General features: G+C 44.6%; 1 protein-coding gene across 3 annotated transcripts in view; it reads left to right on the top strand.

Moving 5' to 3' along the window:
- Nucleotides 1–27,949, top strand: part of LOC144823664 (uncharacterized) — a 130,551-nt gene that overhangs the window by 57,583 nt on the left and 45,019 nt on the right. For all 3 annotated transcript variants that reach the window (XM_078682375.1, XM_078682392.1, XM_078682382.1), the window contains exon 6: nucleotides 9,141–9,254. In XM_078682375.1, the coding sequence (XP_078538501.1) occupies nucleotides 9,141–9,254 (114 nt within the window). The remainder of the gene's footprint in view (nucleotides 1–9,140; nucleotides 9,255–27,949) is intronic.

Here is a 27,949-nt window from a genome sequence, read left to right as displayed (position 1 = left end):
CTACATTTTTTGTTCCTGCAACACAGCTTGGGAGGGGGCGTCCATCGGGTGGTCTACTCATTTGGATCAGGATAGATTTGAATTGTGAGGTTATTGTTAACTATATCCCCTGTGATGACATCCTCCATATAACTATTAAAAGGCAGTCGACCAGGAATGCTCTCGAACTTTTCTGTATCTATGTCAGGGGGCTCCCAGGGGGCCAATCGTCTCCAATACTGGAGTTATTGGACAATAGGCTTTCATCCCTCCCCTCTAAATCCTCAGTACTGGTGGGAGGTGATTTTAATTGTACATTTGAGCCTCTTGATGAGGATGAATTTTTGGATTATCATAATAAACCAGGAAACCAGTTAATTCCATCCTTATCTTTGGCCCCAATTAAGAAATGGTCGGCTCGAGCTATCCAGTTAAATGCCCTGGTGTCTGCCCATGACCTATGGGCCCTAAACGGCCGTACTAAATCAGACCGCATGGGCGCCACGACCTTCAGTCGAATAGGCTGCCCGTCAAGAATTGACTACATCCTTTTGGATGTATGGTCATGGGCTAAACTTGTTGATATGGAGGTTAGTCAGTGGATCGATAGTGACCACAATCCCCTCTGCATGGGTATGTTCTGGGGAGATAATATTGGTGAAGACGCTCCAAATGAGCTGGTTACCAAAGAACTAGTCCCTTCTAACTGTAATCGCAGGATTAAATGGAATGTGGTTAGGTGTAATGAAGGGACACTGGAGAATATTAGGGTTCTAGTTTTGGCTGCCTCATCTGCCCTGGCATCTGTGAATCAAATTTCACTCCAGTCTCAGGGGTCGGTGTTGGAAACTAAGTATAAAGACCTAATAGGGGAGATCAGTACGTTTTTCTCCAAAAAAAACAAGGGATGCCAATTGACTAAATGCACGCAAAAAAAGGGGAACCCTTGGTATACCGTCTCCTGTAGAGAAAAAAGAAAAGCAATCTCAATAGCTATTAAAAATAAGGATGCTTCAGCAGCTAGATCAGCTAGAAATGACTATCGCTCTAGTATTGCGAAAGCCAAAAAAGATTGGGAAGAGGAGCATTGGCAGGCTTTAAAGGAAGCGGCTCATGGGAAAAATGCCACTGTATTTTGGAAATTGATTAACGTCCTTGATAGACGAGGCGCTGAGCCCATTCCAAATCATATAACTGAGTCCCAATGGCACTCCCACTTCTCGAAATTATATGGCGTAGGCACTTCGGAAGTTGTGCTAGCACCCCCGACATTAGGTACCGGTTGTTTGGTCCATTTAAACGATGACTTCACAGATGTATTGTTTACGCCCCGTGAGGTACAGGAGGCCATCCTTAAAATAAAACCGGGTAAGGCACCTGGCCCGGACGGAATACCAGGTGATTTACTGTTGCTTAATCCCTTGGTTTGGGCTGATTTTATTGTAAATGTTTTGAACCTCATTCAGCTTGGCCAGCAAGTACCCGACTCATGGAAGGGTGCTGAAGTTGTCACCATTTTTAAAAAGGGCGAGAGAGAGGACCCTGCCAACTACAGACCAATTAGTTTAATTGATGTTATTCAAAAAGTAGTTGGTAGGGTAATTGTAAACAGGATTGAGGGCTGGCTCATGGAAGGAAATATTTTGTCCCACTTTCAGGCTGGATTCAGAAGTAATGTTGGAGCAATTGATCAAGTTTTTAGATTTTGTGCAGTTTTTTGGAAAATAGTGTCAATAGCCAGAGGGAGTCTCTACCTGGCTTTTATTGATTTAAAAACTGCTTTTGATGTAATACCCCGTGTCAAACTCTGGAATGTCCTATTGGATATGGGTTTCCCATCCTATTTGCTAAATTTAATTATTAAACTCAATGAGGGTACCTATGCTAGGATACGTTGGGGGGCGCAGGGGCAACTTACTAAAAGTATACCTGTTAACAGAGGGGTGCGGCAGGGGTGCGTGATGGCCCCTACTTTATTCTCCCTTTTTATAAATGGGGTGGTGAAACATCTGCAAGAGACACCAGCAGATGCCCCCACTGTGGCTGGGGAGAAAACGCCATCGCTCCTCTTTGCTGACGACACCCTCCTGTTATCAAAAACCCCCACAGGCCTCCAAACCCTTCTTGATCGGTTTAGTGTTTTTTGTCAGGAACGGGGACTTACAATAAACACAACCAAAACTAAACTAATGGTTATGACCACCAAGAGGAAATATAGGAACATCCATTTGATCTTGAATGGATCTCCTCTGGAGGTGGTCGAAGAGTTTGATTACCTCGGTGTTAGGATTAATAACAACTTGAAATGGGAACCCCATATATGTAAAATGATTTTAAATCTAAAAAGAGTTTCCGGCACTATTTTAAAAAACCAACGTCTCTCTGTGAGTAGGCCAGTTGCCCCTGCCTTATCAGTTTATGAGGGTAAAGCAATTGCCTCAGCTGTCTATGGCTCGGAACTATGGGGCAATGAGAATACCAATGACCATGTCCTAGCGGAGAACAAGTTTATGAGGGACTTGGTATCACTTCCATCTTCTACCCCACTTAAACCTCTATTCTTAGATCTGGGTAGAAAGTCTATCCGGGACATTCTCCAGCTCCGTCCCCTCTTATACTGGGTCCGTTTGAGGAGGACACCCGAATTAGCTAATTATGCCTTAGCGTTAGACGAACTGTTAAAATTAAACACTGCAGGCAAAATTAAGTGGCTAAATGCCTTAAAACATCTTGCAGCAAGTGTGGGTTTAAGTGACGCTTGGGTATCCCAATCCCCTCCACCAAAACTAGTGGTGAAAAAATTATACTGGGACTGGATAGAGGCCAGGGCGCTACAGAACCCAAATTCGGGACATTTGACTGAGACTTTTTTGACCCATAAATGCACTTTAAAACTGGAATTGTTCTTGGATTTCATTCAGATTCCTCGGGAAAGGACCTTATATCTTAAATTTAGATATGGAACATTGCCCCTCAAAAGTTTTACGTCTAGATGGAATAATAGGAGGGAAGAGGATATGAAGTGTCCAGGTTGTACAAATCCTGAAGAATCATTGGGCCACTTTTGCTTTGCCTGTAAGGCATACATCCCGGCTAGGAAGAAATGGTTAAAACCAGTACTAAAGAACCTTGGTGTTAGAGATTATAAATCAGCTTTGCGTATTCTTATCTCCAACACCTCTTCTATGGCTACTATTTGTGGGGTTGCTAAGTTTTTATCATGTGCCTGGATTATTAGGACCAAGATTTTAAAAAATGTTCATCAAGTCAATTTTTCCACATAACTTTTATATGTACCTTGTGTATTTTTGTAAATAATGAACTGGTTTTATAATTATGTGTGTATTATATGTTTGTACTTTTTATGATACATGTGTCGAATAAAAGTATAATGACTTGACTTGACTTTAGTGGTGCTAAAATGATTCTTTATGACTTTGACTGTAGACACACAATGTCACATTACATGACCACCATTTTGGGGTTCTTTTTCCCTAATCTTAATGTTGTGATTAGGGTATCAGGTGGTCCAGAAATATGTTCCTTTTTCTTTACTACATTTTCCACTAGCTCCCCTTCTTCGGTGAAAAGCTGGGAGAGTCATGTGACTCCAGAAGTGTTTCAAGCAGTGGCGTATCGAACCTTGAGGGGGCCCCCCTGCAGAGAACATGGATGGGGCCCCCCGATGCTCCGGACTCAGTCTAAAGTTCTCAGGCCAGGGGTGCGCTGCCCGTTCATCAGGGGCGGCTGGTGGATCCTAAACGTTGTGCGGCGAAAAGCTGAGATCTAAGTTGAAGGAGTTCATGAATACAGAAAGCTCACCAAAATGAATGAGGAGCATTCGGGTGTGGGCCTTCCAGAGTGGGCCATCACCCAGCAAGACATAAACCTAGAATGGCGACGAGGCGGGACACGGCGAAATAAGAAAAAACCCCAGAAAAAAACCCCGAAGAAAACGAGCACACGCCGGCATGAGCCCTACACATGGCCAAATATAGCCAACTTCAATAAGGCGGTGAGCGAGCCACCACAGAACTACCAAAACCAGATTCGGAGCGCGGCAGAGGGCGGAAAGCGGCAAAAGAAGCCGGTGCACAGCAGTGCAGGCACAGTAAGGGCCCACCAGGTGACACAAAGGTGGCCACACCGGGAATGAGGGCAGCACAGGAGGCACTAGCACGCCACTGACGCAAAGGCACCCGAGGGGACATGAAGGAAGCCCCAAACTAAGACAAAGTGAAGGAAGGAGGGGGTTGCAGATGCACAGGAACGACGGCCACTGAACCACTGCTGCAGAAAACTGGCGGAGCGGCTAGCACAAGGTGAGGAGCCCAGCAGCAGGGACAAGGCAGGCCAGCAGGCAACCCTGGATGCCAGGGGTGCAGCGGGAGGAGTAAATAGCGGACAAGACCAAGGGGACGATACGGACGCAAGGCAAGCACCAGGAAGCCCGCCCAGGAGGCCCCGAGGGGAAACGAAAAGATGGCCACACCGTCCACTTCTCTAGCAAACATGATGCCTTTCCTCCCGAAGAGAGGTGAACCCACGGTGCCGTGGGAGGACTGGAAGAGATATTTCTTGAACTACTTAGAGGCTTTGGAGGAAGAGAGTGAAGCGGAATACTCCAGCCCGAGGAGAAGAAAAATTCTCCTCCACAATCTAGGACCAGAGGGCTTAGGGTGTTTGACAATTTGGTGAAAGCCACGAGAGATCCCACAGACACGGATGTGTTCAGACATGCGATAGAGGACTTGGACACGCACTACAGGCCGGTGGTGTGTGTGGCCATTGATCGGTGCAATTTCTTCCAAAGAAAGCAGGAAAGCGGAGAGACCATAGACGAGTATGTCGCGGCATTACAAAAACTGGCCGTAACCTGCAAATTTGGCAACCTGCACAACGAGTTGGTAAGGGACCAGATTATCATGCACACGTCCAACATGACGATACAGGAGAAGTTGTGGGTGAACGGCGACGCCCCCCTCAAAGAAGTTTGGTCCTTGGTCAAGAAAGCAGAGCTGTCTAAAAGATGTGCGCAAGCGGCCAGGAAGGAGACTGGGGGCACTCAAACAGTGTGTAGAGTGATGGTGCACAACAAGAGTGACAAATCCAAGCAACAGGAATCACCTAGGTACCAGTACACCAAGCAAGGCCCACAGAATACTGGTGCGGCGCAGAAGACAAGTGGAGAGAGATGGACATGTTGTTACAGGTGCGGAAGCACATCACACCTAGGCAGCGACAGAGTGTGTCCAGCGTTTAAAGCGAAACGTACGTTCTGCAACGTGTTTGGACACTATGAAAGGGTGTGCAGGCGGAAGCCCAAGGGAGCAGCAGTCAAGTATATAGACCAGGGCAGCCCAGAGGAGGAAGAAGCACAGGCGGATGAAGAGTACCTGGAAGAAGTCTTATACATAGACGACCAAATCCTGGACGTGGATTGCAAGGGGTCCAACAAACCAATACTCAACATGAGCATAGGAGGCGTGAAGGTCGACATCGTAGCTGACTCCGGAGCTCCCATCACGATAGTACAGAAAAAGGTGTGGGAAGAGAAGTTCCTGAAAGAAATAAAGGAAGAACTAAGGCCAATGGACCTGAGACTAGTCACTTACACGGGACAAAGGATACCAATGTTGGGGTACTGCCCATTGCCATTAGAATTTAGAGGAAGGCGAGCAAACTGTAAGCTATATGTGGCAGAGAAAGGGCCCTCAGTGCTAGGGTGGAAAGACCAAGGAGCGCTAAGGATCCAACTAAATCCTGGAGGAATAGAGAAAGTGTTGCTGATGGACATGGAAAGTGAACAGGAGAAGCATGATAGAGGGAATACCCCCAGGTGTTCAGCGGAAAAATTGGAGAATTGTCCAAATTCAAGCATATGATCAGATTGAAGGAAGGAGCCACACCCGTGAGCCACAAAGTTCGAAAAATTCCCTTCCGCTGCAGAGAGGCAGTGCAAGAGGAGTTGGACAGGCTGGAGAAGAGTGGTGTAATCGTAGCAATCGAAAGTGCGGAATGGTTGTCGCCTTTAGTGGTAGCGCAGAAACCCAATGGCAAGGTGAGGCTATGCGTGGACCTCTGGGAACTAAACAAGAACATTCTAGTTGACAAATTCCCGCTTTCACGAACAAATGAGATGCTAGCGAGGACGAAAGGCATAAAGTGGTTTTCAACAGTGGACCTGTCCTCGGCATACCATCAGGTGGCACTCCATCCCAAATGCAATCACCTCACGTCCTTTATAACACCCTTTGGGTGCTATAAATTCGTGAGAATGCCGTTCGGACTGGCATCTGCAGCGGCGGTATTCCAAAAACTAATGCACCAACTTTTTAAACAAGTGGAAGGAGTACAATATTTTCAAGACGATATTCTTATAATGGGAAAATCGAAGCCAGAGCACAATGAGAAATTACACACGGTACTGAAGGTGTTACAGAACAACGTTCTCACCGCAGAGTGGGCGAAATGCAAATTTGGGATGCCATCTGTGACATACTTAGGGTATGAAATTAGTGAGAAGGGAATAGAGCCCAAGAGAGAAAACATGGAGGCGATACGGAAAGCACCAGCCCCTGAGAAGAAGGAAGATGTCAGGTCATTCCTCGGCATGGCGGAGTTCTATGGCAAGTTCATCCCGAATTTCGCCACTAAGACACATCCTATGCGTCAGCTACTGAAAGAGAGAAACGGATTCAAGTGGGGCAGTGAAGAACAAGAGGAGTTCGAGACCTTAAAGAGGGAAATGAGCGAGGCCATACCGCTCAAGGGTTTCGACCAAGAAGCTAAGTCCATACTTACTACTGATGTCAGCGACCGTGGTCTAGGAGCGGTGTTGGTGCAAAGGTCGGACAGTGGGGAAACGTCCACTATCTGCTTCGCATCGAGAACATTGGCACCGAAACGAAGAAAAATTCAGTGATATCGAGAAAGAAATGCTGGCGGTGGTGTGGGCGATGGAACGATTCCGGCAGTTCCTGTGGGGAGCCATGTTCTTGGTTCGCACTGACCACAAGCCGTTGATAAAAGTACTTACATCAAGCGGACATGCCCATGCCACCCCAAGGATAGCTAAGATGACATTGAGACTCCTAGACTACGTATATGAGGTGGAATACCTACCAGGTCCCAGGAATAAAGTCGCGGACTTTTTGAGTAGAGCGGCTGCTAAAGAGAAAGCAGAGGAGCAGGACACCCCTGGATGGGAAGGGTACATGGTAGCCACCATGCAAGATGTGGAACAGGTGATTGGTGGATAAGAGTGGACTGAGGCGTATCAACAAGATGAGGACCTGGAGGCCATAAAGGGATACGTTACACATGGGTGGCCAGAGAAAAGGCACCTAGGTGAGAAATTGAGGAAATACTGGGAGGTAAGAGAAGAACTGTCCCTAGGAGAGAACCCCATTTTCTTATTGAGAGGAGACAAGATCATCCCTCCCCAAGGACTGGTAGGACATCTGGTAGCAATCCTACACGAGGGACATCAAGGGATAACGAGGACGAAGGCCTTGGCTAGACAAGCGTACTGGTGGCCTGCCATGGATGCCCAGGTGGAGAGGTATGTGAGGGAATGCGACTCATGCGCCAAGGCAGACAAGACACAAACCCTCGTGAGACCCCAACTGGGCAGGTTTCCTGTGCCCAGCAGTCCCTGGGAAATGGTGTCCATAGACATAATAGGACCCATTTTGAACATTGAGGTGATACAGAAATATGCCATAGTATTGGTGGATAGATACTCTAAGTGGCCCGGGGTGGAGGTGAGAGAAACAATGGACACGGACATGGTACTAGCGTTCCTAAACGAGAACTTCGTGAAGGAAGGAATCCCCAAGATTATTACATGTGACAACGGGCCACAGTTTAGCTCAGCCAAATGGGAAGCGTTCATGTCCAGAAATGGGATTGAAGTAAAACACACTCCAATATACCATCCGGCAGGGAATGGACTGGCCGAACGGTTCAACCGTGTCATAATGGGGATAATACAAGCGGCCATAAGTGATGGGCAGGATTGGGAAAAGGAGCTACCTAAGATGCTTTGGGCATACCGCATCACACCTGGAAGCACAGGGTACAGTCCGTTCAAAATCTTGAGAGGACGTGAACCATTCACAAAGGACAACATGGCGTGGAGACAGATGGTAGTGCAGAGTAAATGGTCTCCTGCGATTGTGAAGAGAAATCTAGAGAGAGCGCAAGAGACATATACAGAACATTACAACAAGCGACGAAATGCTCAAGCTGTGTCTCTGGAAAAGGGAGACTGGGTGAGAGTGAGAGTAGCCACATTAAAAAGAAAAGGAGAAAGCAAATTCACACCACCCCTTCAAGTCCTGGAACCATATGCCAGGTCGGCATTGTTGAGCGATGGGAAAGTATGGTCGCAAGACAGAATAGCGAAGTGCAACAAAATCCTAAGATGGGAAACAGAAGGTGAGACAGGAGTTGAAGTGGGAGTACAGAGCAGCGATGTCAGTGGAAGGACATTAGAGCAAGTTGGAAGAAAGGAAGAGCAAGTAGAGGAGACTGGGAACGAGGATGTTGGAGAAGATGAGGAAGGTGCAACGGGAAGTGAGTATGCAGTGAAGGGGCATGATGAGGAAAGGAAAAGAGAGAGACAGGACAGTAGAGGATGTGAAGTGAGCGAAAGGCGAGAGCTGCATGCATCCCCGACGACTTCGAGAAGCAGAATGGAAGCAGAAGGCGTGAGGACGCGAGCAGGACGCATTGTGAGAATACCAAAGAAGTTCGAGAACTTTAATATGAACATCTAGTAAGACTATTGGTACCATTTCGTTTATTGGTTAATGTTTAAAGGGGGAGATATGTAGTGACGGTCTAGTTGTTCTCCGAGAGGGAGGAACCGGAAGGGGTTTACCGGAACCGGAAGGCGACCATTTTAGAAGGCACCAACCCGGCTGCATAGCAAACGCGCTGCTCCGGCGCTCCGATGATTAAAGCTTATATCTAATACTTACCAGTGACTCAGCGTATTGTTTTTCACGGCGACCCCTCCTACAGTTTGGAGGGTATAGAATTTAACATGCACAACTTAACTTTACACTTATGAGGTTTTAAATATAAACATCATGTTTGCGTAGGCATCTTTTCACATGAAAGTATTAATGATCATTTTTGTTCTTTTTTGATAGGAGATGTGAATGAAGATTCTGATGTGCTACTCAAGAAAACAAGAATTGACATGGAGTATTTGAAAAATTCACAAGACACCCATCACAAGGGAAGGCGTGATGGTCCATGCACAGGTGAGGACGAAGTGGTTGGAAAAATCGTATAATTATTCAGTTTGAAAAGGTTAAAACCTTTGTTAAAAAGTGCAGTCTATTTCTAGTAGACTAACCACAGGACGCACCTTCTGTAATTTGATGTGGGAGTCTTGGAGCAGTTCCATTAAAAGTTATCATTATTCTGTGTACCCTCCCACTGCTGGTATCCCCACTATGATGACTACATAAACTTCTAGATATTGCTTTTGTTTTTAGCTCACAACATCAAGATATTCTTTTTGTTGCTGTCATTTTAAATGAATCTCTTTTGAGTTTGCTTTTCTCGCTCGAATCTGCTACTGTAACTCAGTTTCAGATGAAATCGGCTCTGCATGCTGTACACCACCTCACTTCATGATTAATTTTTGTTCTTACAAACGGAGAACATTCAAATGTCACTTTACGCAGGGCCAATAAAAGTAAGCAGCAGAGCACATTTTCTGCTTGACTTGACTAAATTATTAAACAAGACAAAGCAAATGATGTGCCACATTTTGTTGCAGTGTTAGGCTGTTATTTTATTCACATGCTAATAATGATTCCTCCTTGTACAGAAGTCCTAGAACACTATTATATTAACACTTCCCTTCTAATTCCAAGACTAAATAGTTTGTATAAATATGCGATATTGCCCTTAATAGGAAACAAATTAAATTTGTTATATACCTTTAGCAATAGCTTTAGTGTTTGAAACTCTTCAGATTCACACACTGAGCATTATTCTGATATCTACTGTTTGAGTCTGTAATTTGTTGTCAAAATACCTTTTTATCTATGGTTTGTCAGCCTTTAGTGGTGCTAAAATGATTCATTATGACTTTGACTGTAGACACACAATGTCACATTACATGACCACCATTTTGGGGTTCTTTTTCCCTAATCTTAATGTTGTGATAGGGTATCAGGTGGTACAGAAATATGTTCCTTTTTCTTTACTACATTTTGCACTAGCTCCCCTTCTTCGGTGAAAAGCTGGGAGAGTCATGTGACTCCAGAAGTGTTTCAAGCAGTGGCATATCGAACCTTGAGGGGGCCCCCCTGCAGAGAACATGGATGGGGCCCCCGATGCTCCGGACTCAGTCTAAAGCTCTCAGGCCAGGGGTGCGCTGCCCGTGCATCAGGGGCGGCTGGTGGATCCTAAACGTTGTGCGGCGAAAAGCTGAGATCTAAGTTGAAGGAGTTCATGAATACAGAAAGCTCACCAAAATGAAAGAGGAGCATTTGGGTGTGGGCCTTCCAGAGTTGGCCATCCCCCAGCAATACATAAACCATAGCAACAACAAGAAATAAAGTTTCAAATGGTGCATTGAATTTACAACATACATTTCAATAAATGTTGTTGTACAATTTTGAAAAACAGGAGTTTGAACTGTACATATTACAGCACAGGGTTCAAGAAATGTCATTAGAAACAAGTCAAAAGATACCCCTGGTATAATACTTAATAGCCTGGTTTGTAAACTCCTGACCCTTCATAGCTCAGTACAGAGTTCATTCATCACCAGCTGTCCTGCTCAACACTACTGAGCAAACAGAGCCTCTTACTCATAGAACACCTTTCTAAATACAAATCTCCTCCGGTACTTATTAGAGGACTCCCTATTGAGTGCAGAGCTCTGGTTACGCATAAAGCTCAGATCCCCAGATATTCAGTTTAGGTCTACTCTGCTAAGATGAATTAATGAAGGGGATTTATAAAGCACAAAACAGCTGCTCCAGCATGAGCGTATCGGCGTTAAATATAGTGCCAAGTGCAGATTTATCTGTTCAGTACATGCTATATGTTAAGTTCAGAGCTCTCATGTCAGCAATTAACTGGGCTCATTGCTCAACATAGAGCCCAATGAACATCATAGGCCCCCTTCTTCTATAAAGACCTCCCTGCCCACTAAAGGGTTCATTTGTGAGTACAATGCTCCCCATCAGCTCAAAATGTTTTTCACAGCTGAACTCCAATGTCCATGCACAATCCTATCTCTACATGTGCTAGTTGTTTCATCTCTTGAATGTTCTACCTATTCATTAGGAAGGCTTCCAATATTTAAGAGAAATAGAGGAAAAACAATGAGATACTTCACACAAGTGACTTCTAACCTGACGAGAGACACACATGCACGATGACATACTAAACAGAGAATAGAATATCTGTCTATGGAGAGAAGCAGCTTCCCAAAGGAGGTAGGAGACTTCAGAGGCCGCATTTGGAGGGATTCTGGTTCTGGCACAAGGAATATCTGTCTAGAATTGAAGGGACATGTTCAGAAACATCCTAAAGTTTTAGGTTACTGAAGTGCAAGGGCACAATGGCTCTAGTACAGGAGCGTACAGAGAGTACTGTCAAGATGCACTCTTGCAAAGAGAGGAAGGGAGAGTGAAAGTTCAATGGGAATGGTCATGTCAAATCAGAATGAGGGTGTTCTAGTGGAGAAGAGATCCTGTGACATGGGTGAAATATCCAGGAAGGAGCATGTCAACATATAAATAGGCAGGACAGTCAGGCATAGAGAGAATATCCTGTGATAAAAGCTGGATCCATAGAGACCATGCATTCTGGTGCAGAGGGAAAATGTTCTGATGGAACTCTCAGAAACATTTCCTCAGGGATGGAATGGTTACAAGGCAAGTGAGCATATCTTGTGAATCAGAGAATATCCAGTTAGTTCAACATTGGGAAGACACATGGATCAGATACAGTGAGATGCAATTTCAAGTATTACGGAACATGTCCAAGGAGAGGGAACGTGGCCAAATACATAAAAAGCGTGTGTCTAGACACCTGTGGCATCTCTGAAGGCAACAGCGATGGGTTTTGTGTTTAAGCGTGGTAGTCATTTGCCTAGAAAATACATGGATTTCAAAAATGGATTGGGAAGGTAGAGGACCAAACTGGATGAGGACACAGAAGGTGGCAAGATTTCATGCCCTAGACTCTAGTTTCAACAGATAGCTGTAATCACATGCTGCTCTTTAAAAACATGTGCTTCACACAATAGGCAAAGCTCTGCAAATGAACACACTCTATGCACGTCTGTAAATATACCTCATCTTCACACATAGCTCTGTAAATGCACTGCTGTCATGCTCTGCATCAGTACCACTGTTGCTCAAGCACTGAAACACTGGCATAGCTCATGTAAAGTACCTCAAAAAGCCCATGTTGCACCATGTGGTACTAAGGCCCAGGCAAAACTCAAGCAATTCATCTAAGTTTTGGCCCGTAGCACCCACTGATTTCAGAAAAACTCTTCCCCTCACATATAGACCTCCCAACATCTGGGAGCTCCCTTGTTATGAAGCACCAATTTTATTACACTTTTGGGAGTGAAGGTCACAGTTGTGCAGTGTGGGCCTTCACAGGAATGTAGGAGTGACGGTAAGTTGCACATGTAGTGGAAGGAGAAGGATTGAGAGAGAAGCCGCTGGGGAGGTAAAGGAGTCACTGAAAATGGAAAGAGAAGTCAGGACGGTGAGGTAAATGAGTTCTTTCTTTTACATATTTAGACAGCTATCCACAGACAGCTACACACCGATGGACATACCTCAGCCGTAACCACCTCATGTGTCACTAATCTTCTATTATTTGGTCACTCCTGATTTACATTGATGTTGGGACTCCTCTACAAATCTCAGTCAGCATAGTAGGTGTCACAAAGGAAATCTGTTGAGCACTTTTGTGGGGAGACCTATCATATAGAAAGCTGTCAACCAGCAGAAAATTGTAAAACAATAATAATATTAATAATAAATAACTTCTTTATTCTGCACTTCCTTCCAAACTTGAAGCATATTGCATTCTGGGACTCTTTGGCTCATGGTGATGAAAAACATGAATTACCACCCCCAGATGTACAGAATGCTGAAGGCTGAGCAGCCTGATATAGATATGGTATTGCAGGGGTCATGAGATCAGTTTACATTTCTGTGCTGTAACATTGGATATAGAGATGGGTAGCTGTCTCTTGCAAATCTCATTTCAAACCTTAATACGTACTCGTAAAGTAAAAAGTGTGGGCTTTCGGCAACAGCAAGTAACATTAGATCTCCTATTCTGTTTTAAACTGTGGACAATGAGGGTGGCCTCACATAGTGATAAAATAATTTCTCACCTCACTTCACACAGACATGCACCTGGAGTTCATGCTGGCACACTGCCAGTTATGTACTGCTGGCTAGTTCCTAGTGAGTAAGTCACTCAGGCCTGGGGTCAGAGGGCAGGCTTCAGCAGCTCTTAAAAGTGAGATACGGTTCTTATGGGGCTCTCCTACAGCTCGATCATCAGGAGTGAGGGAACGAAGGAGGTGCAACACTGTAAATCTTTGATGCTGAACAGGGAACTTGGATTAGACCAGCAAAGTAATGCACTTCATAGGAAATTCGGCCAGGATAAATAAAAGACACCAAAATGCCGGCAAGACTGGAGGAGAGTGCACACGCAAACGGCTCAGCTCTGATCAAGGGGCCCTACTACACGTGCGCATAGAAGTGGCTGCATGACTCCTCCTTCAGCCTGCCCTCTCAACAACTAAACCATAAGGTGGGTGGAGACTGCACCATCATTGTGTCTGTGGTTGCCACCCTCTATATTGACCTCATTTGCCCTGCCTGTGTCCAGTGCTCTGCTGTATTTATCCAGGACCCGCCCTGAGTCAAATCAGCCAATGCCCCAGTACAAGTCTTAGAACTTAGGGGCTGAAGTTGAGACGCCGCTGCGTATACAAAGTACTGCAGGCCATGCTCTTAATGGTTACTGCGCACCAATGAAAGCCTTCATAGATGATATCACACATTGGGTAATTTGTATGCGTCTGAAATGTCGAACAAACTGTAACATTAATATAGCATAAATTTGTAATGCTGTGAAGGCACCTTGAATGTGACATTCGAAAACAAGTGAAAGATTCCGGATTTAAAACGTAACTTCAAAATGGGGCACTTGGCTATAAGCGGTTAACATAGTTAACCATTTATGGAATGTATGGGCCTATTACATTGGTCATTTGTGCAATAAAAACACACAATACATAAACCAGTTTCTTACCTTGGTTTGTGGGAATTTCGGCCTAAAAGCAGAGCCCGATGAGGTATCTCCTTTCTACTTCATGGAGCAAAATGGGGCGTTAAAAGCCACGCTTAAAATGGCCACGCCTACCATCGTGAAGTCACTAAGAGAGCCTGTGCCTCAATGCATACGCTGGCCCGACACATGAGTAGTTAAAACCCCCCGCCCCTACACACACACACACAAAAATACATCGATTATACAGTTCTGTGATGAGCACATAGCTGCCAAGGTTTCATATTGCTTATGTGTGACATGCTAATAATTTCAGCGTATTTATGAGTGACATTCAACGACTTTGAGTGACACTTTCTCATGAGCCAAAAATCAAGCAATCAAGATGAGGGAAACATATACATATCAGAAATTACACCCATTTGAGCAACTAGGAACTCTGCGATCTTAAAACTGTTGCACAGCACCAGAATATGCTGCCCAAAAAGTTCAGCCCATACAGTAAACCTTAACACAATAGAAAAATGTTCCTGAAGGAATCATTCAATGTTGTTTTTTCAATTCTCAAATTTGTCACAACAGTGAACATAAATTTCACAATGCTCAAGAGAAATATATACAATGCATAAATTTAATCATATTCTTTTTCATTTGCATGAGTGTAAATTATATGTCCATCCATATACGGCAACCTAAATATGTACTACTACTCAGTTTCTTGACATGTGCAGTACCTTATGACACTTTTGTACAAAATTTGGACAATATTTACATATCTACCATATGTGCATCATTCAGCAATTCTATATACAATTCCGATTCAATAATTGATGATACTATTTACAAAGAAGTGTCGTATCGTCGACGTTTCGGTCTCATATAGTACAATTCATTGAGACCATCATCAGGACACGTGTTGCGCCATGAACCTATCACAGACAATATACATACAGTCAAAGCTCTGTATATAAACACTCTTGATAACATGATCTAAATCGTCTGCCCACACCAAACCAAGTGGTTTGATCTAGTGTATTAATAAACCAATTGTGCCAAAAGATTAAAACCTCCATATTTACACCTATATATACATATTGTGGTCATGCCCCAAATTGACATGCACCCACACCTCAAGTGTCAATGTGAAATAAATCCAAAAAAATACTCACAACAATTACCACTGTAACTTATTTATTCCTACATGGAACAGAAGTAGGAAACCATTAGCTAAAGCAATGTCCAAATCACTATACAACAAACATAGAAGCACCCACCGGTGACTTTATCTTACCTTCTGCCTCTTTTAATTGAAACTCCTAAATAAATAGTGGAATATATTTAGTCCACTACTCGTTCACATCCAGTGTATTCATTAATCCATTGCACAGGTTATCGTTCTTACTTACAGTTCAAGGGCAATCACAGAAGTACAATCAATCTGCTTCTTCGGGTCTGTATAAAGACAGAACAACGAAGTAACATTAGGAAGCTGCTTCCATGTATATTAGCTGGTAGTGCCTTCCAATCTATTACTAGCGTAAAACTTACTTGTAGGGGAATAAATGACCGCTCTGTAAACTTCACTCATCGGAAACCGTAAGCCGCTGGCGGCGTTATCCCGGCATTTTAAGTTCTCAATCGCGATCACGTGAGCATCCGTACACCGTGATGCGTCGGCCATCTTGGGATACAAGATACAGCCTGACTATTCATTCACTTGACCACATGGGTCAGGCAACCGAAACTAAAAATGGAACATAGTGAGTCCTTAGTGAAGTGAAACTGACTACAAAATCTTATCAAGGATAACTTACAGTGAATTCAAAACGCGTACTCAACAGTCAGCCAAGGGACTGGTTTATACCATAGACAAACCCAGATTGATATCAAAAGATCTCAAAAGATGTCCACAGATATAATACAGAGTAGTAGCATGGCCTTAAGTCCCTCAATCCAGACAAACATTAATATTACGTGTCTGGAAGAGGTCAACAACATCAGCGAAGGGTCGCTAGCACTTTCCACTCCACAAAGGAATTTAATCCCTTGGCAACGGTATTGGCTGACCAAATCCACCTATTTTCCTTTTGTGTGAGTAGATGATCCACATCATGTCTTCTTTTTGACTGTTTAACAGTTTCTAAGACGAACCATTGCATCTCACATGGGGAATGTTGTTTATTAAGGTAGTGCTCCACCAAGGGCGCTGTCTCAATTTTACATCTTATTCTCGACTGATGTTGCATAATTCTTTTCTTTACCTCTTGTGTGGTTTTCCCTATATAATATAGGGCACAGGGACATTTAATGCAATATATAACATTTCTGGTTAAACAATTCGTATGGTGTCTCATAGTTCAATTTTTTCCATTTATACAACAAGTCTTTGTTATGGACGTAGTTTGACATGCTACACATGAACCACAGGGGTAGTGTCCCACTATAGGTGTTAGACCCCACATGCTTTGGATTGTGCTCGCAACTGGTTCTTTGTAAGCTTTTACAAGACGGTCCCTCAGGTTGCGTGCCCTTTTAAAAGCAAATCGTGGTAGCGAAAGCTGAGGTTCAACCTTTTGGATTAAATGCCGATTTTTTGTCACTATCTTTTTGATTAAATTGGATTCTGATGCAAACGTAGTGATACATGTGACTGAATCACTCACAAAGTCTTGTTTTGTGTTTGGTTCCAATAAAGCCTGTCTGTCATAATACCACGCTCTTTTCATTCAACGCTTCACCAATCTATATGGATACCCTCTCATAGATAGTTTGGTTTGTAATACGTTTGCCTCTTTAAAATAATCTTCTTGTCTGGTGCAGTTCCGTTTGATTCTTAAAAACTGCCCAAATGGGAGATTATTACAAAAGTTACGTGGATGGTGGCTGGTGTATTTTAAAAGCGTATTACGCGCTGTTGGTTTAGTGAAAAGGCTAGTTGACAGTTTTCCCTCATCATTCCATATTGTCAGATCTAGAAAATGTATACATTCCTTGTCATATTCTATGGTAAATTGTAGATTATTGTCCTGTTCATTAAGCCACCCATGAAAATCATGTAGCTTTGATACTGGGCCATCCCAAATTAAACATACATCATCGATGTACCGTAGGTATTCTTCAATGTAGTTTTCGAATGGATTCTTGTTATAAATAACTTTATCTTCGAATGCAGCAACATACAGATTCGCTATATCGGGGGCAAAAATTGCCCCCATTGCGACGCCCCTAATTTGGCCATAGAAATCGCCATTGAAGATGAAATAGTTTTCATTTAGTGCAATCTTGGCGCATTCGATTATAAAGTTTCTCGGGACTTGGTGTGGGCATGGTCTATTCTCCAACACACATTTAATAACATTCAGGGCCTCTCCTTGTGGTATATTTAGGTACAGACTTTCAATGTCCATGGTGACTAGGACATTTGTTTGATTGTTATATGTTTTGCATTCTAGGCGATTAGTTACACATGTACTATCCCTGGTGTATGATTTAGTTAGTACCACTTCCGATTTTATAAAGTGGTCAACATATTCAGCCAGTGGTTGTAGTATTGATTGGCAACCAGCCACAATAGGTCTTCCGGGAGGTTTTTTATCATCTTTATGCACTTTCGGCAAAGTATAGAAAGCTGGAATTGAATAATCCTTTTTTATTGAGGTAATCAAATTCTTTTTGGCTTAGCCACCCACCATCCATACCTTGTTTTGTGAGACATAGGATACGTGTTCTAATGTTATCTGTGGGGTCTCGTAGTAGTTTTTTATAATGCAAAGTGTTCTGCAATTGTCTTAGTGCTTCTTCATCATAATCTGCTTTATCCTGCACAATAATACTACCACCCTTATCAGCCGGTTTGATAATAATTTCATGCCGGCTGGAAAGGTTTTTAAGGGTCTCATGTTCGTCTTTTGAGAAATTGTATTTGACATACTTCCTCTCCTCAAACATTTGGTTGATCTCGGTTAGAACCACATTTTCGAAAGAGATTAATTCTTTGGGCATCAAATTGGTTGCCGGATAAAACGTCGAAGGCCAACGTAATCCTGTGACTGTTTGTGTTGGTAGGGGAGCATTGTTAAAAAAATGTTTCAGTCGTATTGTTCTAAATAGTCTAAACATTTCCACCTGTGTATTCAACCGGTCATTTCTACTTGTAGGTACGAACGACAGACCGTGACTCAACACATCTATTTTTTTTTTGCTCAGTATATGCGTAGATAGATTTAAAGTAGGTACTACTTCTAGGTTACAGTTGTTATCATTTATTGTTCCAGGTGCATTGGCCATGTTGGTAAATCAACCACAGCGGAGTTATCTACCATTCGTAGTAGCTGTTCCTGGTTTGCCGGAAACCGGGGGTATACTGATTTCTGTACCAACCCCTCCGGGTATTCCGTGCGCGACCTCTCTGTGGGGCCCGGCCTCTCCCTAAAAAAGTGGAAGGATTCTGGCCTCTACCAAATCTATAGTTGGAGGTATTGCTTCTGTCAGTATTATAGTCAGAACTGGAAGACCCTGTATCGGAGAAGTTAGTATGTTTTGGGGCCCAATTAGCTTGATTGGGTGCAAAGAAATCTTTCTTTAGATAAGGATATGTATGATCCCTGGCGTAATTCTTTATATCCTTCTGTAACTTCTCTGTCTTTTTTAGTATGTTCGTTCTTTGGAAATCTGCAATTGTGGTTTCTAATTTTTTCAAAAATTCCTGATTACCTGTGGAACTACTGTCTTCGAGTACCTGTTTTTCTAGCTCTGCTATTTCCTTTTTCAACCTATCTATATGTTTTTGGGCGGTCTCGATACTTAGGACCATCCAGCTCCTAGAGCATTTATTTGATACAAAGCTAAATCCTACTTTGAAATCTTCATCTTCCACAAAAATCACTGGAATATTTCGTACCTGTAGTCCTACAGGGATGATATTATTGTTAAGGCAGTCTGTAAGAAACTTTGCGTGTAATTCGGTTCTTATAAGCTTTTTATGTAATCTTTCTAAGTTGTTCCTTAGTGTGGTCTGTTGGGTACTTAGCCCTGTATTACCCGGTTGGTGTCCTAGTAAAGAAGGACCTCCTGCTATTCTTGCAATGTATTCATCTGTGTACGTTAGTGTTTCAAGTTCAGACATTTGGTAAGATAGACTATAAATACATATACACACCAAGTGAAAGAGTGAAAAAGTGACACCTATTTACAAAACAGCAGACTGATTAACAAACATGAATTCCACCAACCACTTCTTTTACAAAAGGGCCCTTGCAGACAGCGTCTGCGCATATATTCCAAAACTAATAGGGCAACCCAATCTTCCCAAGGAACTGGGTATAATCAATAACACAATAGAAAAATGTTCCTGAAGGAATCATTCAATGTTGTTTTTTCAATTTTCAAATTTGTCACAACAGTGAACATAAATTTCACAATGCTCAAGAGAAATATATACAATGCATAAATTATTTTATTGAATCATATTCTTTTAATTTGCATGAGTGTAAATCATATGTCCATCCATATACGGCAACCTTAATATGTACTGCTACTCAGTTTCTTGACATGTGCAGTACCTTATGACACTTTTGTACAAAATATGGACAATATTTAAATATCTACCATATGTGCATCATTCGGCAATCCTATATACAATTACGATTCAATAATTGATGATACTATTTACAAAGAAGTGTCGTATCGTCGACGTTTCGGTCTCATATAGTACAATTGATCGAGACCATCATCAGGACACGTGTTGCGACATGAACCTATCACAAAACAATATACATACAATCAAAGCTCTGTATATAAACACTCTTGATAACATGATCTAAATTGTCTGCCCACACCAAACCAAGTGGTGTGATCTAGTGTATTAATAAACCAATTGTGCCAAAAGATTAAAACCTCCATATTTACACCTATATATACATATTGTGGTCATGCCCCAAATTGACATGCACCCACACCTCAAGTGTCAATGTGAAATAAATCCAAAAAAGTACTCACAACAATTACCAATGTAACTTATTTATTCCTACATGGAACAGAGGTAGGAAACCATTAGCTAAAGCAATGTCCAAATCACTATACAACAAACATAGAAGCACCCACTGGTGACTTTATCTTACCTTCTGCCTCTTTTAATCGAATTGAATTGAAATTGAATTGAAAATTAATTTATATAGCGCGATTGCTGCCCAATGGGCGTCCAAGCGCTGAGCAAGTAGACAGAGCTGGGCAGTGCGAGAGATTAGGACTCAGTAGACCTTGCGAACAGAAGCGTTTTAAGTTGTTTGCGGAAGGAGAGCAAATTCGAGTTGGACCGGAGGTGAAGAGGAAGGGCGTTCCACAGTTTCGAGGCATTTAGACAGAACATCCTGCCTCCGGTCCTAGCTCTCCTTACTTTGGGAATCACAGCCAAGAAAGCATCCGTTGATCGAAGATTTCTGGTTGGGTGGTAGTGGGTGACTAAGTTATTACAGATTGCTGGGCCTGTCTTCCAGAAGGCCCGGTGCGCAATACATAATGCCTTAAATGTCACTCTTTGTTTCACTGGTAGCCAGTGCAAGCTTTTCAGTCCGGTTCTGGCTGACTGGGTGCGTGGGATCTGTAGCAAGGTGCGGGCTGCACTGTTTTGTACCACTTGCAGCTTCCGTAAAGTCATCTCAGGGGCTCCTACGTATAAGGCGTTGTTTGAGTCTAGCCGCGACTGAATCAGGCCCTGTACTGCCACCTTTTTTGCCTCCATAGGCAGAAGGGGAAGGACTTTCCTCAGAGTTCTGAGTAATCCAACACATGTGGCGGATACCTTAGTGGCCTGAGTGGAGAAGGAGAGATTTTTGTCGAGCCATACTCCTAGGCTTTTTACACTCTCCTTTGTAGTAGGAGGTGTTCCCAAGCAAGCAGGCCATAGGGAGGTGAATGACACTGAGGGGTCTGGGCCCAGGAGCATGAGCTCCGTTTTGTCTCCATTAAGTTTTAAGGAGGAAGATGACATCCAGGCCTTGACATCTTCTAGGCATTTCATCAGGCCTTCCGATGTTTGCCTATTACCCTCCTGAGCCAGGGAAACCACTAGCTGGGTGTCGTCGGCATATGATATAATTGTGATACCGTATGGTTCGACGACCCCGGCAAGTGGTTTCATATATATATTAAACAGCGCAGGGCTCAGAGACGAGCCCTGCGGCACCCCACAGCTCAGTGGTTTCCTGGCTGACACCATTTCCCCGTCAAAGATCTGAAAAGATCTGTTGGTCAGGAAGGAGTCGAACCACCTTAGTGCGTCGCCTGATACTCCGATGTTGCATAAACGGTTCAGCAAGATGGAATGGCTGACCGTATCGAAGGCCGCACTTAGGTCAAGGAGGATCACTGCCACTGATCCCCCTTGATCTAGTATCCTGCGGGCTTCCTCAGTGACCGCTAATAAGGCGGTTTCAGTGCCATGCTTACGTCTGAAGCCTGTTTGGGTTGAATCCAATAGCGAGTTGCTTTCAAGGAATTGTACCAGCTGGGAATTTATATATTTCTCCAGGACCTTTCCTGCCCAGGGGAGTAGTGAGATGGGGCGGTAACTGGCGTGATCTTCTGGGTCAAGGTTGGTCTTTTTTAACAGTGCTCGTACCATGGCTCTCTTCCATACGGAGGGCACTGTGCACGAGGAGATGGAGGAGTTTAATAGGTCCAGTATCACAGGCAAGGTGGCTTGACTTGCCTGAAGCAGAAAATCTGGGGGAGCTGGGTCGCAGGGGGAGCCTGATTTGACTTGGCGAGCTAATTGGTAAAGGGTGTCAGCATCTAAAAGAGGGAAGTGTTCTAATTTTGGCAAACCTGGGGGGGTGAGGTGTCCCGGAGATGTTTTGTCGGTTTTTTCTGGGTTGGTGGCTGCCATCGGGAAAGAGGAGTAGATCTGGGTGACTTTATTATGAAAGTAGTCCGCTAGCTCATTGCATTGTTTTTGGGTTTTTGCTAAGGGGGGGGCTGTGTTCACTATAGTACATTTTTTCACTAAGTGAAAAATTTCCCTGGGCTTGGATTTGGCTTCCATGATTTTGTCTGCGAAGTAGGTTGCGAAGTAGGTGGCCTGGGCCGCCCTAACTCCATCTCTATAGGCCTTTATTGCTTCTTTATATTTGGCCTTTTTTTCGGGTAGGAAGTCTAATCGCCACGCTCTCTCTTGTTTCCTACAGAGGCGTTTTTGTTCTCTTAGGGTGTTTGAGAACCAGGGTGAAGATTTGTGCAGCTTCTTTGAGGTAGATCTCTGCAAGGGCAGGATCGTATCCAGTGAGCCCCTGATCCAGTCCTCGTAGTTCTTGTTTGCTATGTCGGGATCTGGGCAGGGGAGGGGGCGAGTGGATTCTAAGTTGTTAATCCAGGACTCCATAGATAGTTTTGCCCAGTTCCTCTTCATTGGGACCTGGGGGGTAGGCAGGGGGGTCTTGCCGGTGAGCCAGGAAAATGGGACCAAGAAATGATCCGACCAAGGAAGGTGGATGGGTTGGCCTACTCTCAGCTCGGCACAGTTGCTAAAAATTGGGTCGAGTAGGTTGCCCTTTTCATGAGTGGGGGCTAGGACCAGCTGAGTTAGTTGTAAGGCTGCTAGATCATCTGTTAGTTCCATGGCAGTATGATCTGTGGGGGAGTTAAAATGGTAATTGAGGTCTCCTAGAATCGTGTAATTAGCGGAGGTCATAATTCGTTTGGCTATGATGTCTGGAAGAGATCTATGAAACAACTTAGCCGGCTCTGGGGGGCGATATATCAGAGTGCCGGAAAAGGAGCTGTTCGCAGTGAAGTCTATGCTGAAGGCTAGGCTTTCGCACTCAGGGATGGTTGCAGTTGTGGTGCGACAGCAGTACTGGTCTTTTAAAATGATAGCCAGGCCTCCTCCTCTCCCTACAGTTTGATCTAGCCTGTAGATTTGGAAACCGGGGGGTAGGGCTGAGATTATGTCTGGCTCCGAGTGGGATGTAAGCCATGTTTCTGTTAGAAATATAGCGTCCGGCTTGTGCTCTTCAAGAAGTAGGTTGATTTGTGTGCTGTGCTTCTGTAGTGACCGACAGTTTAGCACATACATATGGTATTCCTGCGTCGCGGTGGATGGCGTAGTGTTACAGAAGTGATGGTTACACCCGTGGCAGTGAGAGGGGAAGTCACCTGGTGAGTACATGAGAGTACAGTGTGTAGCCGCTGCAGTTCCTATGTTGTGAATCTCTGCAGAGCTGTACGTCCTGGTCTTTTTTGCGTGGGAACCAGGGGTAATGGCCCCTGGTCCCGAAAGGTCGCGGACGGGCGCAGACGGGCTTGCCTTTGGCGCGCCTTCGGCGCACCGCCGGCGCGCCCGCTGCGCCTCCTGGAACAACACATTGTTTTATGTCGGTGGGGGGGGGTGTGGCCTGGGTCAGTCGGCGGTGCCCGGAGGTCACGGTGATTTCCCTGCGACCCGCTGCAGCGCCTGACTCGGCTGCGCGGGGAGGAGAATCACGGAGGAGGTAGGAGGTCTGGTGGTTTTAAAAACACAATTTATCACAGTTCCAATTTCTAAAAAGTACTCTTTTAAAAACGGAGTTCTGCACTCGAGTAGTTTTAAAAACACACAGGTAAACACAGTCACAATATTTTAAAAGTAATCTTTAAAAGTCCTCTGCTCTCGGCTACAGCCTCAAGAGCTCAATCTAATGCGAGCGCTGACCAAAAGCGCGCCTTACATAGCGAGGGGGGCGTGGCCTGGGTCAGTGGGCGGTGCCCGGAGGTCACGGTGATTTCCCTGCGACCCGCTGCAGTGCCTGACTCGGCTGCGCGGGGAGGAGAATCACGGAGGAGGTAGGAGGTCTGGTGGTTTTAAAAACACAATTTATCACAGTCCCAATTTCTAAAAAGTACTCTTTTAAAAACGGAGTTCTGCACTCGAGTAGTTTTAAAAACACACAGGTAAACACAGTCACAATATTTTAAAAGTATTCTTTAAAAGTCCTCTGCTCTCGGCTACAGCCTCAAGAGCTCAATCTAATGCGAGCGCTGACCAAAAGCGCGCCTTACATAGCGAGGGGGGCGTGGCCTGGGTCAGTGGGCGGTGCCCGGAGGTCACGGTGATTTCCCTGCGACCCGCTGCAGCGCCTGACTCGGCTGCGCGGGGAGGAGAATCACGGAGGAGGTAGGAGGTCTGGTGGTTTTAAAAACACAATTTATCACAGTCCCAATTTCTAAAAAGTACTCTTTTAAAAACGGAGTTCTGCACTCGAGTAGTTTTAAAAACACACAGGTAAACACAGTCACAATATTTTAAAAGTAATCTTTAAAAGTCCTCTGCTCTCGGCTACAGCCTCAAGAGCTCAATCTAATGCGAGCGCTGACCAAAAGCGCGCCTTACATAGCGAGGGGGGCGTGGCCTGGGTCAGTGGGCGGTGCCCGGAGGTCACGGTGATTTCCCTGCGACCCGCTGCAGCGCCTGACTCGGCTGCGCGGGGAGGAGAATCACGGAGGAGGTAGGAGGTCTGGTGGTTTTAAAAACACAATTTATCACAGTCCCAATTTCTAAAAAGTACTCTTTTAAAAACGGAGTTCTGCACTCGAGTAGTTTTAAAAACACACAGGTAAACACAGTCACAATATTTTAAAAGTAATCTTTAAAAGTCCTCTGCTCTCGGCTACATCCTCAAGAGCTCAATCTAATGCGAGCGCTGACCAAAAGCGTGCCTTACATAGCGAGGGGGGCGTGGCCTGGGTCAGTGGGCGGTGCCCGGAGGTCACAGTGATTTCCCTGCGACCCGCTGCAGCGCCTGACTCGGCTGCGCGGGGAGGAGAATCACGGAGGAGGTAGGAGGTCTGGTGGTTTTAAAAACACAATTTATCACAGTCCCAATTTCTAAAAACTCCTAAATAAATAGTGGAATATATTTAGTCCACTACTCGTTCACATCCAGTGTATTCATTAATCCATTGCACAGGTTATCGTTCTTACTTACAGTTCAAGGGCAATCACAGAAGTACAATCAATCTACTTCTTCGGGTCTGTATAAAGACAGAACAACGAAGTAACATTAGGAAGCTGCTTCCATGTATATTAGCTGGTAGCGCCTTCCAATCTATTACTAGCGTAAAACGCAAAACTTACTTGTAGGGGAATAAATCACCGCTCTGTAAACTTCACTCGTCGGGAAACCGCAAGCCGCTGGCGGCGTTATCCCGGCATTCTAAGTTCTCAATCGCGATCACGTGATCATCCGTACGCCGAAGCATCGGCCATCTTGGGATACAAGATACAGCCTGACTATTCATTCACTTGACCATATGGGTCAGGCAACCGAAACGAAAAATGGAACATGGTGAGTCCTTAGTGAAGTGAAACTGACTACAAAATCTTATCAAGGATAACTTACAGTGAATTCAAAACGCGTACTCAACAGTCAGCCAAGGGACTGGTTTATACCATAGACAAACCCAGATTGATATCGAAAGATCTCAAAAGATGTCCACAGATATAATACAGAGTAGTAGCATGGCCTTAAGTCCCTCAATCCAGACAAACATTAATATTGCGTGTCTGGAAGAGGTCAACAACATCAGTGAAGGGTCGCTAACACTTGCCACTCTACAAAGGAATTTAATCCCTTGGCAACGGTATTGGCTGACCAAATCCACCTATTTTCCTTTTGTGTGAGTAGACGATCCACATCATGTCTTCTTTTTGACTGTTTAACAGTTTCTAAGACGAACCATTGCATCTCACATGGGAAATGGTGTTTATTAAGGTAGTGCTCCACCAAGGGTGCTGTCTCAATTTTACATCTTATTCTCGACTGATGTTGCATAATTCTTTTCTTTACCTCTTGTGTGGTTTTCCCCATATAATATAGGGCACACGGACATTTAATGCAATATATAACATTTCTGGTTAAACAATTTGTGTGGTGTCTCATAGTCCAATTTTTTCCATTTATACAACAAGTCTTTGTTATGGACGTAGTTTGACATGCTACACATGAACCACAGGGGTAGTGTCCCACTATAGATGTTAGACCCCACATGCTTTGGATTGTGCTCGCAACTGGTTCTTTGTAAGCTTTTACAAGATGGTCCCTCAGGTTGCTTGCCCGTTTAAAAGCAAATCGTGGTAGCGAAAGCTGAGGTTCAACCTTTTGGATTAAATGCCAATTTTTTGTCACTATCTTTTTGATTACATTGGATTCTGATCCAAACGTATTGTGTTACAATATGAGGAGGCAGAGCAGGAGAGTGATCAGTGGCTTGTGGCAGAACCTCTTGTATTCTCCCCTTTTCCTTTCCACTTGCACGCAAGGGCCTACTACCAGTCAATCGGTTCATATTTATAGAGCGTGGCTACTCGCCCATGAGGGTATACAGGTGCTGTAGTCTCACTTGGCTCAGTCCAAAAGTTAGGTCTTGAGTCCCTTTCTGAATTCCGTGAGAGATGGTGATGTTCGAAGGTGAATGGGGAGGTCGATCCAAACTTTGGCGGGTAGGTAGGAGAAGGGATAGCCCTCAACTGTGGCTTTGGCCGATGCAGGTAATGTGGGCGAGGGTGTGGAAGGCATAGCGCAGGTGTCTTGAAGGTCAGCAGAAGTTCAGGCAGTGGTTCATGTATGCAGATCCTTGGTCATAGAGGACTTTGCAGGCGGTTGTCAGTATCTTGCATTGACATCTTTTCTGGATGGGGAGCCAGTGGAGGTTCCTGAGATAGGGCGATATGGGTCCGCTCGGGGAGTTAGAGAATGAGACTGGCCGCTGAGTTCTGTATCATCTAGAGTCTCTTCAGAGGTTTGGTGTTGATTCCAGAATAGAGTATATTTCAGTAGTCCAGGTGGCTGGTAGCCAGGGCATGAGTGACAGTTTTCCTGGTGCTGGTGGGGATCCATCTGAAGACCTTTCAGAGCATGCAGAGTGTGTGGAAGCTGGCAGATGAGACTGTGTTGATATGGAGTTTCATGGTGAGTTTGCTTTCCAGGATAATGCTGAAGTTGCAGGTGTGGTGATTCGGTGAGAGTGTGGGTCCAGTTTCGGTGGGCCACGAGGTGTCTGCCCATGATGAGGCATTGTTTCCAAAAATCTGCAGTTCCGCCTTGTCCCTGTTAAGCTTCAGGCAGTTGATCTTATTCCAATATGTGACATTAGTCATGGCATTGTGGAAGTTGGTTATAGGGGTGGGGGTGTCTTCGGGTAGGGAGAGGATGGGTTTGGTGTTGTCTGCGTAGGAAATTATGTGGAAGCCATGGGTTCTGACAATGTCAACCAGAGGTGTCATGTAGGTGTTGAAAAGGGTTGGGCTGAGGGATAAACCTAGAGGCACCCTGCCGATGATGCTGTTGGGCTCTGAGGTGAAGGGTGGTAGCCAGATTTTCTGGGTGCTTCCTGTGAGGAAGGATGCAATCCATTTGAGGGCGTCTTCCTGGATCCTGATGTGGTGAAGCCTCTTGATGAGGGTGTAGTGGGATATGGTATTGAGCACTGCAGAGAGTTCGTTGGGATCAGAGCCACTGTTTGCCGCCACTTGAGGAGGGTTCTGATGCCTTAGGTGGCGGTGAGCAAGGCAATCTCTGTGCTGTGGTTGGCGCTGAAGCCAGGTGTTCGGTGAGCTGGTGGTTGATGGCCTTCTCAAGGACCCTGGCAGGGAAAGGAAGCAGAGAGATGGGGCAGTAGTTCTTGAGTT

Source organism: Lissotriton helveticus, chromosome 1_1, assembly GCF_964261635.1.
Source record: "Lissotriton helveticus chromosome 1_1, aLisHel1.1, whole genome shotgun sequence".
Taxonomy (NCBI): Eukaryota; Metazoa; Chordata; class Amphibia; order Caudata; family Salamandridae; genus Lissotriton; species Lissotriton helveticus.
The sequence above is the reverse complement of the archived record's forward strand: the minus strand, read 5'-3'. Positions and strand labels throughout refer to the sequence as shown.